A 15840-nucleotide genomic window follows, 5' to 3' on the forward strand; every position below is an offset into this window, starting at 1 on the left:
GCAGTGCTTTCCCTCAGCTCAGGGGTAGCCCTAAGGAAGCAAGGGGAAAAGAAATGAGATGGTGCTCAGAGTGGAAAGGAAAAGCTTGTATAAAATGGAACCCCACTTTCTCAGCCATGCAGGCAAAATTTAATTGGGTGCTAGTGGATTTGAATAAACTAATTCCTTAAATCCTCTGGGAAAGAGCCCCTGCCCACCCTGCTGTTTTTCAGAGAGCCTTAGGAGCCACAGCTCGTACCTTGTTCTGCCCCACTGAGAAGCACCACAAAATTCCCTCTGAGCCCTTTCTCTGTGGCAGGCTGGCTGTGGCAGCAAGAGAGTGCTGGCTTTTCTGGAGAAGCAGCTCTGGCACGAGTTCAGTGTGCAGAAGAAGGGTTGTGACCATCCCTTAGTGCCCTGCAGGCTGTGCTTCAGTACCAGATGGAGCAGAACTTCTGCAGTGCTGAGTGAAGCCTCTCGTGAGTGAGGACTCATGGATTGTTGTTTCAGCTCTGGGCTGTGTCCTTTCGTAGGATTTTTTACACCTGAGGACTATTTTTTCATATCTTTGCACACATCTGCCTCCTTGTTGCATTTCCACGCCGTTGGTGGCGTGGGCACTGCTGTGGGCACAATTGGTGGCCCTGTGCTTCTGCATTTTCAGTTTGTCTGTGTCTAAGGCAGGGAGGGGAGCCAGCTGTGCTCCTCTTCCAAGGACACATCTGAAGGTGGAACCCTTTGAGACCCACTAGCAGCAAAGATGCAGCTGCAGAGCAAGGCTGATTTTTATGCTGCTCTGGTTTCCTTAGCAGATCTGTAGCAGGTAGCACTTGGGGACAAAGGGATGACACAAGTGTTGCATCCAGAGCATTTCTACCACACTGGTCATTCATAAGGTCCCCTTCATGGCACATGCTTGGGAAGCCTTTACCAGCCTCTGGACTTGAGGCTGTGTTGGTGATGAGATACCCACATGGATTTCCAAGGGGGGCAGATCCCACGTGGAGAGAGGAGGATTGGGGTTGTGGACACTACATGGTTATTTATGCCTCTTCATTTCAGCCTATTTTTGGTAGTTCTGTAGATTCACAGAGGGTTCAGTGTTCATGTGTTTTCTGTCTGTGCAGCTGTCAGGTGAGAAAGTGAAAATGAATTTAGTTTTGGTTTTGCTGTTTAGTTACAGATGAAATGATCTGGTTTGTGCTTGTTCTTAACAATACTTGCCCTCCCTCACAGGGACTCAAAGGCTTTATAAAAGGGATTGGGGAGGTTCAGATAAAAAGTATGTGGTTTTCTGTTTCTTAAAGCTGGTAAAGCCATACAGGGGTATTTAAACAGAAAATCAAAACAAACCTTGGTTTCTCCCAGAAGCACATAGATTGGTATTGCAGAAGCCTGATGATTTCAGCTTCATGTGCTGCTCTCTTTAACTTTGGGATGTTTTAGATGTGGATTGTTAGCAGCCAGGTGCTGCCTGCCTAGTCCAGCTCGGGGAGGTGCCAGCTGGGAGCAGGGATGTGCCAGCTGCCTTGGCAGGCACATTCAGTGAGGAGGGAAGGGGAGCCTGAGCAAGCTGCAGCCAGGATCTACTCACCACCACTTCCATCTCCCCCATGAGCTCCTGCTCAGGCCCTGCTCTGTCCAAGAGCAGTTATGCTTTCCCCTAATAGCCCTAATTCCACCCAGTGACTCTGTGTGGCCATGGGAAGCAAAGAACAACACAGAATCTTTGAGTTCTCTGTTCATCATCTGTTCTGGGCTTGAACCAAAAGCTGCAAGTTTAGTCTTGGAAAATCCAAATAGGTTTCCATTGCATTGTGAGTATTTAAAAATAAATAAAGACAATTAACTGAGAGATTTAGCTCCAGGTTTTCCTTGCCCCATGGGTTCTTCAGGTCTAGGTGCAGGCAATGGTTGCACAGGGAACAAGGGGAGAACATGATGGGAGTAAAGGTTTCAAGGAAAGCTGCCTTGCATAGAAGGAATTGTGCAGGTATCAAATGTGCCAGACCTTATTGTACTCACCCCATTTTCTTCACCAAAACTTGCAAACCTAGGTGTGTGAACCTGCGCACTTAATGACATTTTGTACCCATCCAAAACACCCGACACTTCCGAGGGAAGCAAGCAGCTGAACAGGTCTGTAGCTGCAGGCAGGCACATGAACTGAAAATGGTGGTGTGTACAGGAATGGACCTATTGATTTTATACATAAGGTCTGGAATAAGGATTCTGTCCTTGTTTCTGAACTGTTTAATGTAATGCAGAGGTTGTAAGCTTTCATGGTGGTGTAGGTCATGTGCACACATGAAGAATTGTGTTTTTCTTCAGAGATTAAGGCCTAGATGTCCTTAACTTGAAGTTTTTGGTTGCATCAGAGAAGGTGGCTCGTGTCAAAGGGACTGTCCTTGTGTCACTGCCACCTAATGGCCAGGACATTGTAGTGGGGTGCCTGGTTTGGGTGTCCCCTGGAAAACTGATCCTGTCACCAGTACTAATTTTATTACCTTGTATAAGACTCCATAATGATCTTAACTGCCCTCAGCTTCATTTTCAGCCTGTTCCAGTCTGTTCTGCAGCCTCACTGGACACTGATGGGTGTATTCTTGCTTTGATGGCATATGAGAGATCTGGAATTTTGTTTTTGTGTGGCAAAATCCAGGAAGAAAGGGAAATCATTAATCAGATGGGTGTAATCTCCAAGGAAGCAAGTACTGCATTTTAATTCAGCATTTCCCTTTGATGAAAACTTTAGTGAATGTTATTATGTGGAATTTATATGAAGCCTGGGTTTAGGTAATCAGCTTTAATATTTATACTCTTAGGGAAAAAAAATTGAATCATTAGTAAGCATGCATAATTAATGAATAAATTGTATTTTTCCTTTGTTTTCCTTCAGGTATAAGGAAATGCTAGATCTAGTGATATCACCCAGTCTGACTGTAAATAGAGAGTGCCCTGACAGACTGAAGCTTAACCTTTCTCACATTTATGCCACGGCTCCAGATGACATAGAAGGTAGGCTGCTCTTCTGCTTGTTGTTTGCTGCTTTAACATAAAATATGTGAATATGTGTAACCAGTGGGAGCTGGCCACTGCAAGGCCTCTGCTTCTGGCAATTAGTTCTACAGTGAGCAACTGAGATTTTTGAGGGTTTGTTTTTTTTTTTTTTTTGTATACTCGCCAGTTGTGGTTGAATCCTTTAGTTCCACAATGGCTTGAATGCAAATGAAATAGAAATATTTCATATGTAAATATATATCTGTGTATAGTTGATGCCTGCATTTACACACATGCATGTGTAGATTTCTGTTCCACTGGAGGAATTGAAGGTGTGAACTGTGTTTTGTGTAGACATGGTAGTTTTTGCTGGAGCCCCAGTGGTGATGTGAACGTGAGCCCTGGGCTTTGGTGGCTCTGCTGCTGCTGAGGTGGGACTGTGGGGGCTCCCAGGCCCAGGAATGTATTGAGCAGCCTGAAAACTCCTGCCAAAGCAGCTCTGTGCCCCAGTTTGCATCGCTCTGAGACCACTGCTGCCATCCCCAAATTGTTAGCCCTGCTGGCCTCTGCTCTGGAGTTTCACATTTGGCAGGTACCAGGAACAAATTCCTTCAGTGGCTGAGGCTCTGATGGAAATTTATCTCCTCCTTCTCCCCCCTGCCCCATCGTACTGTTCAAGTGAAGGAAACAGAAGAATGTTAAATCTGCTAAAAAAATTATTGGCAAGTGATGCAGCTGAACTAGTTCTTGCTAGTACAATCCCAGCTATTGTTTGCTGCGGTCAGGATCTGTCAGCCTTCCTGTTAGAGGGGAGGTAGGAAAAGGCACTGGCTATTATGTTTTAGTAGTATGTTTAACCCTTCATTTATAGGCTCTTGGAAGGGCCAGGGGATGTTTTGTTTGCCTGTTTGCTCAGGCATTAGGAATTGCATGGTTAAATCACGCCCATCGTGGCTGCCTATTGACAAGAGCAGCAGAAGGAATAACAGCCTAAAGGAAACATCCTTTTAAATGGTCCTGTTTGCAGAAAAGATTACAGCTAGAAATGATTTTTAGGTACATCATTTTGTAGAAGTCTTAGTGCAGGAACTGCTTTTTGTTGTGTGGTATAAATAAGAGCCAACACAGGAGCCACTGTTGGACACCACTGCCAGAGACAGCTCATGTTGATTTGTTTCTTATAGAAATATTATGGTGTTTTTTCTACAGAATGATCCCCTGTGCTACCAAGATTGTGCTCTTTCCCTTGAAAATACTTGTGGTTAATTTGAAGAACAGGAAAATACTTGTGTGTTTGACAATTCTCAGACTGACAGAGCTCTTAATGTAATAAATGCACACAAATTTATGCTCTGTATTACACATAAAGTATTAAATTTAGCAAGTCTAGTCATGGTACTTACTCATTTAGATGTCCATGTAGCTGCCTGGCTTGTTGTTCTCATGGGTGCTTGTCATGAGATGTGCAGTTATATCAATGTAATTTTCAATGTAATTGAAATATTATATATATAATGTATAATTTGCACATTTTCCTGATCAACTTTGCCTTTTCTTGTCAGTGACAGTAGCATATTGCATATTCACACACAGTAAATTCCTACTTGGCATTCTTGGCAAACTTGTTTACTCTGTACCAAAATAAAAATTTGATGCTGTGGTGTTTTTCAAAGAGAAGAGAAATGAGGCTTGTGCTCAAACTGTTCTGCTGTTTTTTTGATGTAAAAGCCATTAAGAATGAAAGAAATGAATTGTAAAATGTCTGTTTCTTAAGTGCAGTTCTCTTTGGTAATGAAAGACAGAAATGGTGTAGTTCTTGTTTTCACAGTCTGAAAATCTGATTTTCTAAACTGTTCTCTTTCAGGTAAGTCAAAGCAAATTTTTCATATTGAGTTTGAAGGTGACTCAGGTAAGCCCAGTTCTGGTTTTAAACTCAGTCTTTTTTCCGTGGATGTGTAAGTCAATAGATACGTGTGTATAACATTATCCTTTGTCAATAATACATGAATTTTTATAACACTGTCCTTTGTCAGTATTTTAAACTAAACCTGTCTGCCTGTTGCTTGGGAAATAGGTTACTGTACCACATTTTATGGGTACAGAAAGCAAGGTAGGGTTGCAGGTGGGTTTTACTTTTCTAAGGTGTGGGAGTGTTGCAGGGGTTTTTCTGGTTTTGTTTCTGTCAGTGATTAGGGTGATCCTGTTAGTGATTATGCATGTAGAGATTTCACCATTAATTACATAAATTAACGTTCTAAAAAAAGAATGATACCTAGTAATTAATATTTTTAGTAAGGACTCATGATGATGCAACTTTTATTGAAATTTAGTCTAAAAAGTTGCCAGATGAAATGGCAGTGTTTTTAAAAATAGTTTTATGTAATCTCCGTGTTACAGCATAAAATGATCAAGCTGTAAAATGTTGTGAAAAAGGGATGTGTGTGAAAGAACAATTTCAAGAGAGATCTAAATCAGGAAGAACAAACCTTTCAGGTGTGAGCATGTTGGATCTTTTTGGTCATTCTGTCCATGTTTACAGCACAAGTTACCCAAACCCACAGAACTGTTTGCATGCATTTAGACTTTATATGCACTTGCATATTTCATTAAATGAAGACTGGTTTAAATGTTTAATTTGCCAGCTGACCAATGTCTGAACAAAGGAAGCTGTGCTGCTTTGGCCACTGGAGGTGGTGGAGAAGCCATGTGCAGTGAGTCTGGTGTGTGCATTGATGCAGCCAGGAGACACAGAGCCCGACTCAGTTGTGGCTTGTCATTATTGATGATTGTGAGAGTGTTTTGGCATTTGTAGTGCTGAATTAATGACAGCTCCAGCCAGGAACCGAGGAGCAAAGTTTGGATGGCACTGTGGAGGCAACCTGCAAAAAGTACATGGTGGTGTTTTGGTATGGCATTTTCAGTACAGCTTGCAGGTTTTAATTTAGCTTTGTTTGTTTGTGTCTTTTTTGTGTTTTCAGTTTTTAATTTAGTAAATGTAAATTTATCTCTAAAAAAAGCTGGTGGCACATTTTTCTTTGGTAATGTTACAGCACCCAGTTGTTTGGTCCATTAGAAGGCATCTTGCACATTCAACTTGTATGATAGGTTTTCTACTGATGTAATTTTTGATTGCTGGTAGTTCAATAAGGTATGCTATAGTTAACTCAAAAAATTCAAATTAACGAGATTTATGATGTTGTATTTTTAATATTTACTATTATTTCATATATTTTAATGGACATTAAAGAAAGTGAGTCATGGTCTAGGAGACTACCAAAAAAAGCAAAAGATCAAAATGTGCAGTGAGCTTAAATCACTTCAGCAGTCATAGTATTGGCTTTTATAGCCTTTAGCATATGAGTCATTGCTTCAAAGCCCAGCTTCATGACTGATATCAGTCCCATGAGAAGAAGAAACTGGTAGTTCAATCAACTGGTATCACTCTCAATTAAAAACTAAATCTATAGTTGTTGTGAAGCAGAGAATATATTTCTTACCTACCTCAGTTTGGGAATATTAACTAAAAAATAAAAAGTATTTTGATTCCTGTATATTTTTCTCAAACCAGCAGTGGTAAAAACAATTGTATCAGTTTGGCCACAGAACAGAACACAATGAAAATCTAAGACCCTTTAATTTTGTTTTCCAGGCAGCAGCAAAGCAGCACCGCAGTGTCCTCTCCATCTGTACACCACAAAGTGAGTCCTCGTGCCAAGTGCTGTAATTTAAAATCCCTGTTCTGCTGAACAGCCATTTTGTGCAGACTTCTGTCACCTTAGAAAACATCTGCCCTAAGCCCATCCACCTGTTCCCCCACACGTCTCTGGCACAGGGAAGTAGCTGGTTCTTAATCTTCTTGGATATGGAGTGAAATAAGGTTTGAGGTACTGTTAACTGTGTTTTGGTACCTCTGGGTACCCAAACCTTATCAGTTTGAATATTTTCGTGTTTATGAGTAACCACAGAGGGGATGTGTTGAAATGTCTGAGGTTTCCCATCTCACTCACTTGTTCAGCAAACTCAAAATGAAACACGAAAAAACAGTGTTGATTTTATTTTATTTTTTAAACTTGCATATATTTTGCACTGTCTTAAAGTTGTCATGCATTTAGATGGCTTAATCTGATAGTTCATAAAACAAACTTCTGCTTCAGTCCACTCAGTTCCAAAATATTCAGCATCCTGTGTTGAACGTTATTTCAGCGAGATGTCTAGAACTGTTCTGCTTGTGCTCTCGAAGATCATGTGCAGTAACTATTGCCTTAAACCCTTCTGTTTTCTTGTTCTGAATAGACATTATCCCCATTTAGTGCCAGTGCCGTCCTTCCCCACGATGGCAGCCTATGGACAGGCTCAGTACAGCACGGGAATCCAGCAGGCTGCTGCCTACACTGCCTATCCCCCCCCGGGGCAGCCCTACGGAATCCCCTCCTACAGTGAGTACCCCACAGTCCTGGTGCCTGGGAGGACATCATCCTCCTGCTGCTGGAAAAATTGATTGGAAGTCCTTAAGTTTTACACTGAAGTGTCATTTGAGTCTCAGCAATGTTGTCTTTTTAAGCTTAGAGGAAAGTTTGACTTTAAATGTTGAGTTTCCTTTGAACTATATCAGCTTTAAACCCATCAGCTGGTCATATCATGGGTTATGTTTTTGCAAACTAGGTAAGTTTGGAGCCAGTCAGTCATAGAGTATGAGAAATTCAGCATCAGTAGGATGTGCCACTTAGGAGTAATAGCTCATGAGTGCTCCCATGATCCACTGTCAAGACAAAGTACAGTAAATATGATAATTATGAAAGCTACACTTTGCCATCCTCGATTCTTCATGAAGTTTCAATAACACAAGCTACTTTGAGAAAATTTCTGTGTATATTATTACAGAAGAGCCAAAATGCAGGGCAGAATAAGGCATGGGTGAGATGTTGCAGGGTACCTTGGTTTTGGAAGACAGTTTGTGTTTAAATGGGCACTTACTGGCTATATGTTCAGTCAGCTTTTCTAACCCCAGTCAGCTTTGTTCCCTGCTTTTCTGCACAGCCTTGCCAACAGCTGTGGGGAGGCAGTGCTGGGCAGGAGCAGCTGGGGGATTCTCACAGGGAGTTAATTAAACCAGCACTCCTGCAGAGGAATGCCTGCTGAACCAAGCCTTAAGTGTCCTCAAGCTCTGCATGGGGATACTGAGCTCTTGAGGAAGCTGAAATTTCTTTCCACACCTAAAGACAGAGAGATGTTGCTCTCATTTAGGTACAGCTCTTTAACAGAAAACTTCAGGCTTCCTCCTTCTGGCTGCTCCCATGAGGGCTGAGTCTTGCACCATTAAAATGGCTTCATAGTTTGGTTTCCACTCCTGTTTTCTCTTGTGCTCCTTAACACCTTTGTTTACTTGGCAAATACAGTATGTCTACCCAACAAGAAGGTTTTATACAGCTTTTACTGAAGGGAAATTCAGTGCAGCCCTCTAGAAGGCTGGGGAGGTGGCCTTGGCAGAGCCAAAGCTCTACCAGGATGATGAGAAGAATGTTTTGAGACCCTTTCCTGGAGCTGTTTGTGTGTTCACATCAGCTGGCTGACGTCCAAGGAAAACTCTGAGCAGTTGTCCTGCTAGAGCAGGTGAAAGAGAGCCATTTGCTACTGCCTAGAGGCTTTAGGGCATACATGTGTCAGGCCCATATGCTGCTTATAAATCCTGTGGGTGACCTCTTAGCATCCTTGAGCAGTGGTTTCCCTCCCCCAGCCTGTACACCCTCTCTAAGATGCACAGCATATGAAAAACTCCACCTGGCTGACAACCAAGAACAATGAAGCAGTATTGTCTTTAGGCACAAAAAATAAAACTGGGCCAGTTCCTAGACAAAACAGAACATTATGTGGAAATTAATTTGGTGCTAAAGTATTTTGCTGTCTGACAACAATTTTTAGGCTTCCAAAGAGGCCCATTTGCTGAAGATTAATTGTAACTGGGGTGGGCAGGTTGAATGCTGGCCTGAGGAGTGCTGATGGAATAGAAAAGCACGGGATGTTGGGAAGAGGGGCTTCTCTGCACACTCCTCCCTTCCCCAGCAGTGATGAAGCCCCACACTTGCATCATAATTTGTCCCCTCACTGTCCAAATAAACTTCCTGCCTTTCACAGTCATCTTGTTATGAGCTTGTGCTCAAAGTGCATCACAGTTCTTCTCACCTAAAGCTATAATAAGTGATTTTCATTAGAGAAAACATTATCTGGGAGAGCTTACTCCAAACCTGAGCAAGCACAGACTTGCTGCTTCTAGTTAAGCTGGAAATGAGCATGTTTGGGGTAAGACACCTGAATTCAACTTGTCTACAAGTGCTAAAAGATGAGAACAGCATGGAGAGTGTGTAAATCCAATTCCCGAACATCAGCAGGATCTTTTTTTTTAATCCCAGCACCCAGGGAGTGTCCATTGGCCATCTTTTGTTGTGCAAATAGGATGCAAAAGAGGGAAGGATCACGCCCAAAGGGTTCATAATATGTTGCACCTTTGAGCTGTTTATTTTAATAATACAGCTGTACAATCTCAGCAGCATCTCAGAATAAAATATCAACTCCTTTCATTACCAGCAAGGGTTTCATCTTGCAATGTTTAATTCAACTATTGCTGTTCCTCCTGTAAATTGTCAGTTTAATTGCCTGGTTTTAGAAATGAAAAGATTTTTGTGGCTTCAGGGCTTACCTGTTGTTCCTGAACTGTATGTTATATCCAACTGAGTAGATGATGACTCTCCTGTAGCACTTACCAATAAATGTTTTGATACCAAAGCTGAAAATACAATGCAAATAAAAAGTAACTCTTTTGAGAACAGAAATCTTGAGGTTATTTTGCTGAAGGTCCTGTTCCATTGTTAATGATTGCTTGCATCTGATAACACTTAAGGAAGTTTGTGTGTCAGTGAGTTTCTTCAATTCTTCAGAAATTGTTTTTGAAAGCAGTATTATTCATGGTTGTTTACCCATCTTAGCAAAAGTGCATTTGGTTGTGGATGTAGGATGTAGCTGACTCAAATAAATTAATAAATCCCGAATAAATTTGGGATGAATTTGTTTGGCTGTTAGGAGACCTGTTTGGGTAATGCAAATAATGAAACACACGCACACACATCTATATCTAGATATATCTATATCTATATCTAATCTATATCTATATCTATCTATATCTATATCTATATCTATATCTATATCTATATCTATATCTAATCTATATCTATATCTCTATATCTATATCTCTATATCTATATCTCTATCTGTATCATCTATATCATCTATATCATCTATATCATCTATATCTATGTATCTGTATTATTATATGTGCGTGTTTATTATATTTTTATACATATCTATATCACATATACATATTAGATATATATCTAGAGAGAGAGATATCTCTAATATGTATATGTGTGTGAAAGAAAGTGTAAAAAAATAGAGCTTATTAGGTTAAAATCCAGCTGAAAAATCGTTAATTCCTACACTTGTTTTTTGTCCATCTTTACATGGCGAGCACTCACGTTTTCTCTTGGCTCCCAAAGGCATTAAGACAGAGGACAGCCTGAGCCACTCCCCAGGGCAGAGTGGCTTTCTCAGCTACGGCTCCGGCTTCAGCGCGCCCGCGGCGGGGCAGGCGCCCTACACCTACCAGATGCACGGTGAGTGGTCAGGGCTGGGCACTGGCAGGGTCACCTGGGCACTCACAGGGTCACCTGGGCACTGGCAGGGTCACCTGGGCACTCGCAGGGTCACCTGGGGCACTCCCTGCCCCGTGCTGGACCCATTCTCCTCCTGCAAGTGCTGTGGAAAGATTCTTGGTTCAGGCGGTCAGCTCAGGGAAGGAGGTGAAGTCTCTGCTTGATCTGTTTTGCTCATCAAGGCATTGATTTCTGGCTGAGGGACTGGATTCAACAGTGTTATGCCCTAGCAGAATTTCATCTGTGATCAATATAAGCTTTGTCTTTCTGCAGAAACCGTGTTTTCTTTCTCGTAATTAGTTCTATGACTGCATACCTGGGATTGTTGTGTTGGTGTGAGTTCCTGCATTCTGATGGAAGCAAAACAAAGGTGGTTTTACACTTCATGCAAGCAGTCCTGTCAGTATTATGCTTCTTTCTGCCTTATGCTGACCTGAACAAACTGCTCTGTGCTTAAACTGCTGCATATTCTCCCTACTAGTATTTATCTAACAGCCTGATACTTTGATACTAAGAAAAATGAGAGTGACTCTGCTTGAGGGGAGACAAATGCACACGAGGATAAAGCTCTGCCTTGGCTTTCTTCATCCCTCTGAGATTTTCCAAGGGTTGGAAAACCAAAGAGGAATTGCATGGCATTCCCAAACTCTTATAGAAGCTGTTGAAGGGGAGAGAGATCACTTTGCTTTTGGATATTGTTGAGGGTTTTATGCAAAAGGCCCTATTATACTTAGCTGTTCTCATTGCAAAACTGTCTTTTAATTATTTTAATTCTTCTCAATCCTGAAAGTGAAAGGTGAGCATACACATCCACTTTTATTTTAAGTCTGAGACCAACTAAAATCCTAAACAGTAATGAAAACAGAGAAAAGTTTTATTCCAGGTATTATCTAAGAAAGCTGAAGACTAAGAGTTGGCCCTTGGCTGAGACTCCTCGTTTTGTTAGAGCACGTTATCTCTATAACTGAGGTGGTTTTTGGGGCTTGAATACCTCATAGTACATGCTGAAGACACATGTGTTGGATGTGGCAAAAAAGAAAAAAAAGGAAGTCTGTGGGATTGGGGTTTTTGTCACCTGGATTCCTACAGGTTTCACCTGTCCTACTTCCACTTGTGCTCTTTTGAGAGGGCAGACTCTTGACTTTATTAGGACTGAGGTTTTTAAGGTGTCCCCATTGTCAAGAGGTTTAAACAAGCAAATTTTGTGCATCTACACTTGAAAATGATTTGCAAGCCATGATTTGTAGCAGTGACACAGCCATGAGTTGTATCAAGACAGGCTGAGGAGAGCTGTGTGTGTGAGCATGAAGCTGCCCTAGGGCCATGCTGTGTTATTAGGTAAAATCACTTCTTTTCACATATTTATTCCACGGATATCCTTCCAGCCAGCTCAGTAAGCCTTTAACACACAAGAACACAGTTTCTGCAAGTGGCAGGTGCTTTCTCTGGGCACAGGGAGCAGGAGTAAATGTGTCTCCCTGTAAACAAATATTTCCACCCTCCCTCTGCTGGCTTGTGAGAGGAGCAGGCTGAAGCTCCCTGACTGTATGGTTTATTTACCTTGCTGAGTGCTAGTGAAAGGTTTGAGTGAGGAGCCAGGAGCCTTCCTGTGCTGAGTGCTACTGAGGAATGTGGGCTCAGGGCTTTCCCACGCCGCAGCACTTGGGGGTGGGGAGGGGATGGCTGCCTGTGCCACCCCGCCCCAGGGCTTTGCTGGTGATGGGCTAAACCAGCTGAAAAGGACAAACTTTTGTCGTTATGTTTTATTAAAAATTTCAGGGGGGCTTTCAGAGTCAAATTTCTAACTCCCAGTTCAAGGACAACATGTCTTTTGAATCATGGGGGAAGAGAAATCGTGAAGAGGGTGATGGTCAGGGGCTCAGCAAGAAAAGGTACCTTCAACTGCTGCTCAGTTTTCTATTATCAAGTGCAAGGAAAAAAATTTCTTTTTAAAATCTATTCTCTGCAAGTATTGTAAAGAGTTAATAGCTCAGGTACATAAGTGAAGTAAGTTTGTATTGTTTGCCTCCGCTGAGGACCAGCTCCCAGAGCAACATAATGATCTCATCTGTGGGTGAGGGTGGGTGGGCAGATTGATCAGCCCTTGTTTTTCCTCCTCACTGTCCCCTCAGATATGAGTTACAGCAGCAAATAAGTGCCCAGTGTAGGTGTTACACCACTCACCAAGGAACAGACAGCCTCTTGGGTGACAGATTTGTGTCTCACAGGCTCTAGGACAAATGCTGTCCTTCAGTAGGTGCCAGCATGGCTGGTGCTGGGTTGTTCCCTCTGCTGTTTGTTTGGCAGCAGCCCTGGCAGCCTGGGGTGCCTGTGAGCAGGAAATGGTACCTCTGAAGCCACATTCTGCTCCCTGTTCAGGTCTGATTGTTTGCAGCACAAACACAGGTGATGCAGGTGTAAAGGGGCAGCATTCAGCTTTTCATCCTGAACTCCAGCTGTCAGTTGTATCCTGGTCCTTGAGCAAGGACAGGATCCACTAAAGAGCAAGAATGAAGATGTAACATCCTTTTGGTCAGTAAGTAGTAAAGAAAAAGAGCTATTTTACAGCCAGCCAGAAGGAGAAATCTATTTTCATGCTTCCCTAGCATGAAACTAAATTGATTGTGGAAGAGTTTGTTAGCCAAATAGCTAATGCAATGTGTCACACATATATACAAATGTAGAAGATGAGATTAGCAAGTTCCATAGCTCATAAAAATGACAAAAAAAAAAACATATTGCAAAGGTGCTGTGGATTAAAATAAATATTTTATTGCCAAGTAACAGTGGATATCATCAGGTTTCAAGTAAAATTCAGACTGAAATCTGGTATTCATATATTTGCTCTGAAGGAGTGACTTTTTTCCTCTCTTCTTGTTCTTTTTAACCTGTGCTGTGTACAGGGTTGTTCCATGTCATTACTACATTTAGAAAATTATTTGTTTCGTAATCAAGAGATCTGAAATATGCATGTGGCCAGTCTGGGGATGTCACTCACTTTTAGAGTCATTAATCTGGAGAGGAGGTAACAGCTTGCATTATGTTTTTGCCTTTAAAGTGGTAAATTTGTCATGCTGGGAAAGAAATGTTTCTTCAAAGTCCATTTCATTTCTTAATCAATCCTCATGTAAGTGTTCAATTACAGCACCAAATCACCAAACACCCTGGGCTTGATGTTAGAAATATATTTTTGCTTTTTTTACACATTTTTCTAAGTTTACATTTTCTGAAAATTTAGCCACTCGGTGATTTGCTCAGACTTCTGGTAAAATTATTATTCAATGATAAAAATTGAACATGAGACACAAAGATTATCTTCCAGTTCTGCCCCCAAAAACTTACTGTCTTAACTGGCAGCTGAGGAAACTGCTTGTTGCTGAGGGTGGGGGAGAAATCTTTGGAATATAAGGAACTTAGCATTTAGTGAGCTATGTAAAATACAAAGAGAAAATTGTGCCAGCACATTAGCTAGCCCAGAAACCCATCAGCTCTGCAGAGAGTGCAATAACAGCCAGCTTATAGAGCATTTCCTGTGGCTGCAAGAGCATGTGCTACCCCTTGATTGCACATTAGGCCATCTCTTCTCAGCTTGTCATTAATTCCTAGACAATGCCCTGCTCTTCAGCTATAATTGCTGAAATGACAGCTGGCATGAAACTATGGAGTTGCACAACAGTTAAAACTGTGGCCAAAGACCACTGTGGATGCTGTTGTTGGGCAGGAAAAGATTTGACTGCTTTTTTGGGGTTTTTTAATATCCAAATCTATCTACCCACAAAATACTTTTTACATTACAAAGGAAAAATCAGTTATGTAACTGGGATAACTTTCCTTTGCCAAGGAATTGCATAACAGTGTTGAGCTTGGGACAGACATAAATTTGGGACCAAAGACCTATGCAGTGAAATTCTTTGCTACTGCTGAACATTTATTTTCTTTGCAGAGCCCTTCTGATGAGCTGTGAACTAGTAAATGAATAGAAATTAGCATTTCTTTTGTGCAACACTGATTTAAAATGGATTAAAATGGATTATATATATGTAGCTTATGTTTGTGGAATGAATTGGTTATGAATTGTTCTCCTGGCCTGAGAACAAGTAAAATATGCATAATTAATCAATTAAAATGTTTTCTTACGCTGAAAACATTTTTACCCTTGTTGATATCTGGATAATCTAGACAAATTTTTTTTCCAAGAGATGCCAGAATTTCTTGCAATTGTGTGCCAATTTGTGTTAGAAATTCAATAGGAGGTCATAAATACCAATTTGGTGTGAACAGTTACCTCTGCCTGCATGAATTTTGCAAAGGAAGTCGATGTTTAGTTTTAAACTTGATTCTTGAAGTACTTGGTGATGAAAATAGTGATGAAATTTCAATCTACACCTGAGAAATGTGGATCACACTTCGGCATCCAGATCGTGAATCCACGTGAAGTCCCAAAAATAAAGGAAAGTGAGAGCATGTTCTCAGCAGACTGTCACTCAGATGCCTTAGATTGATAAAATGAAAACCTCAGTAGAAAAGGAGCAGCCTCTTTCAAAAGCTTCTGCTTGGCAGCTGGTTTGCATTAATTGCAGTCTCAAAGCGTGGCAGTAGAGCTGTGCTCCACTCCGTGGTGGGTTCAGCAGGGAGAGGCCTCTCTTCAGGAGGGGTCAGACCTCACTTTTTGCAGTGTAAATACAAGGCTCCTCAGAATAACAGCACAGTCTCCCTTTCAAAGATTTTTAAACACCAGGGGCTGACTGTGCTCCATTTACTTTGTTTTAAAAGGAGCTGATTTCTAGGAGAGGGGAAGTCCGTGGGAGAGGCAGAGGTGTTGACAGTGATGCACTGTAGGCTGCAAGGACCTGTGCTACTGCTGTCAAGGGGAAAGCTCTCCTCTACCTCTTGCCATTTAATGGAAATTAAATATTAACTGGTACAGTAAAAACAGGAATCTTCTCTGAGGCAGAGCTTTTATTTTGGAGGTGTCTGTGTCTCCTTGAGAGTTTTGTGTGACTTTATCATCAGGCTTGCCGAGGTGGCACCGGGGAGATGGGAGCAGCTCTGTCAGAGAGAAGCAGTAAAAGGTAGGGGCTGTAGTAAAGGGAAAATAAGGAAAATACAGAGAAGAGTTTGTGTGGTGAGAAAGGGGAAATCTACAGAGAAGAAAGAA

At 41.7% G+C, this 15840-nt stretch overlaps 1 protein-coding gene across 5 annotated transcripts in view; it reads left to right on the forward strand.

Annotated features, from left to right (window-relative positions):
* EYA2 (EYA transcriptional coactivator and phosphatase 2) overlaps positions 1 to 15840 on the forward strand; it is a 90500-nt gene that overhangs the window by 34864 nt on the left and 39796 nt on the right. For all 5 annotated transcript variants that reach the window (XM_064391372.1, XM_064391369.1, XM_064391370.1 and 2 more), the window contains exons 2-5: positions 2879 to 2997; positions 6629 to 6677; positions 7273 to 7415; positions 10527 to 10643. In XM_064391372.1, the coding sequence (XP_064247442.1) occupies positions 2889 to 2997; positions 6629 to 6677; positions 7273 to 7415; positions 10527 to 10643 (418 nt within the window). In that variant the 5' untranslated portion in view covers positions 2879 to 2888. The remainder of the gene's footprint in view (positions 1 to 2878; positions 2998 to 6628; positions 6678 to 7272; positions 7416 to 10526; positions 10644 to 15840) is intronic.

This window comes from Passer domesticus, chromosome 16, assembly GCF_036417665.1.
Source record: "Passer domesticus isolate bPasDom1 chromosome 16, bPasDom1.hap1, whole genome shotgun sequence".
NCBI classification, from domain to species: Eukaryota; Metazoa; Chordata; class Aves; order Passeriformes; family Passeridae; genus Passer; species Passer domesticus.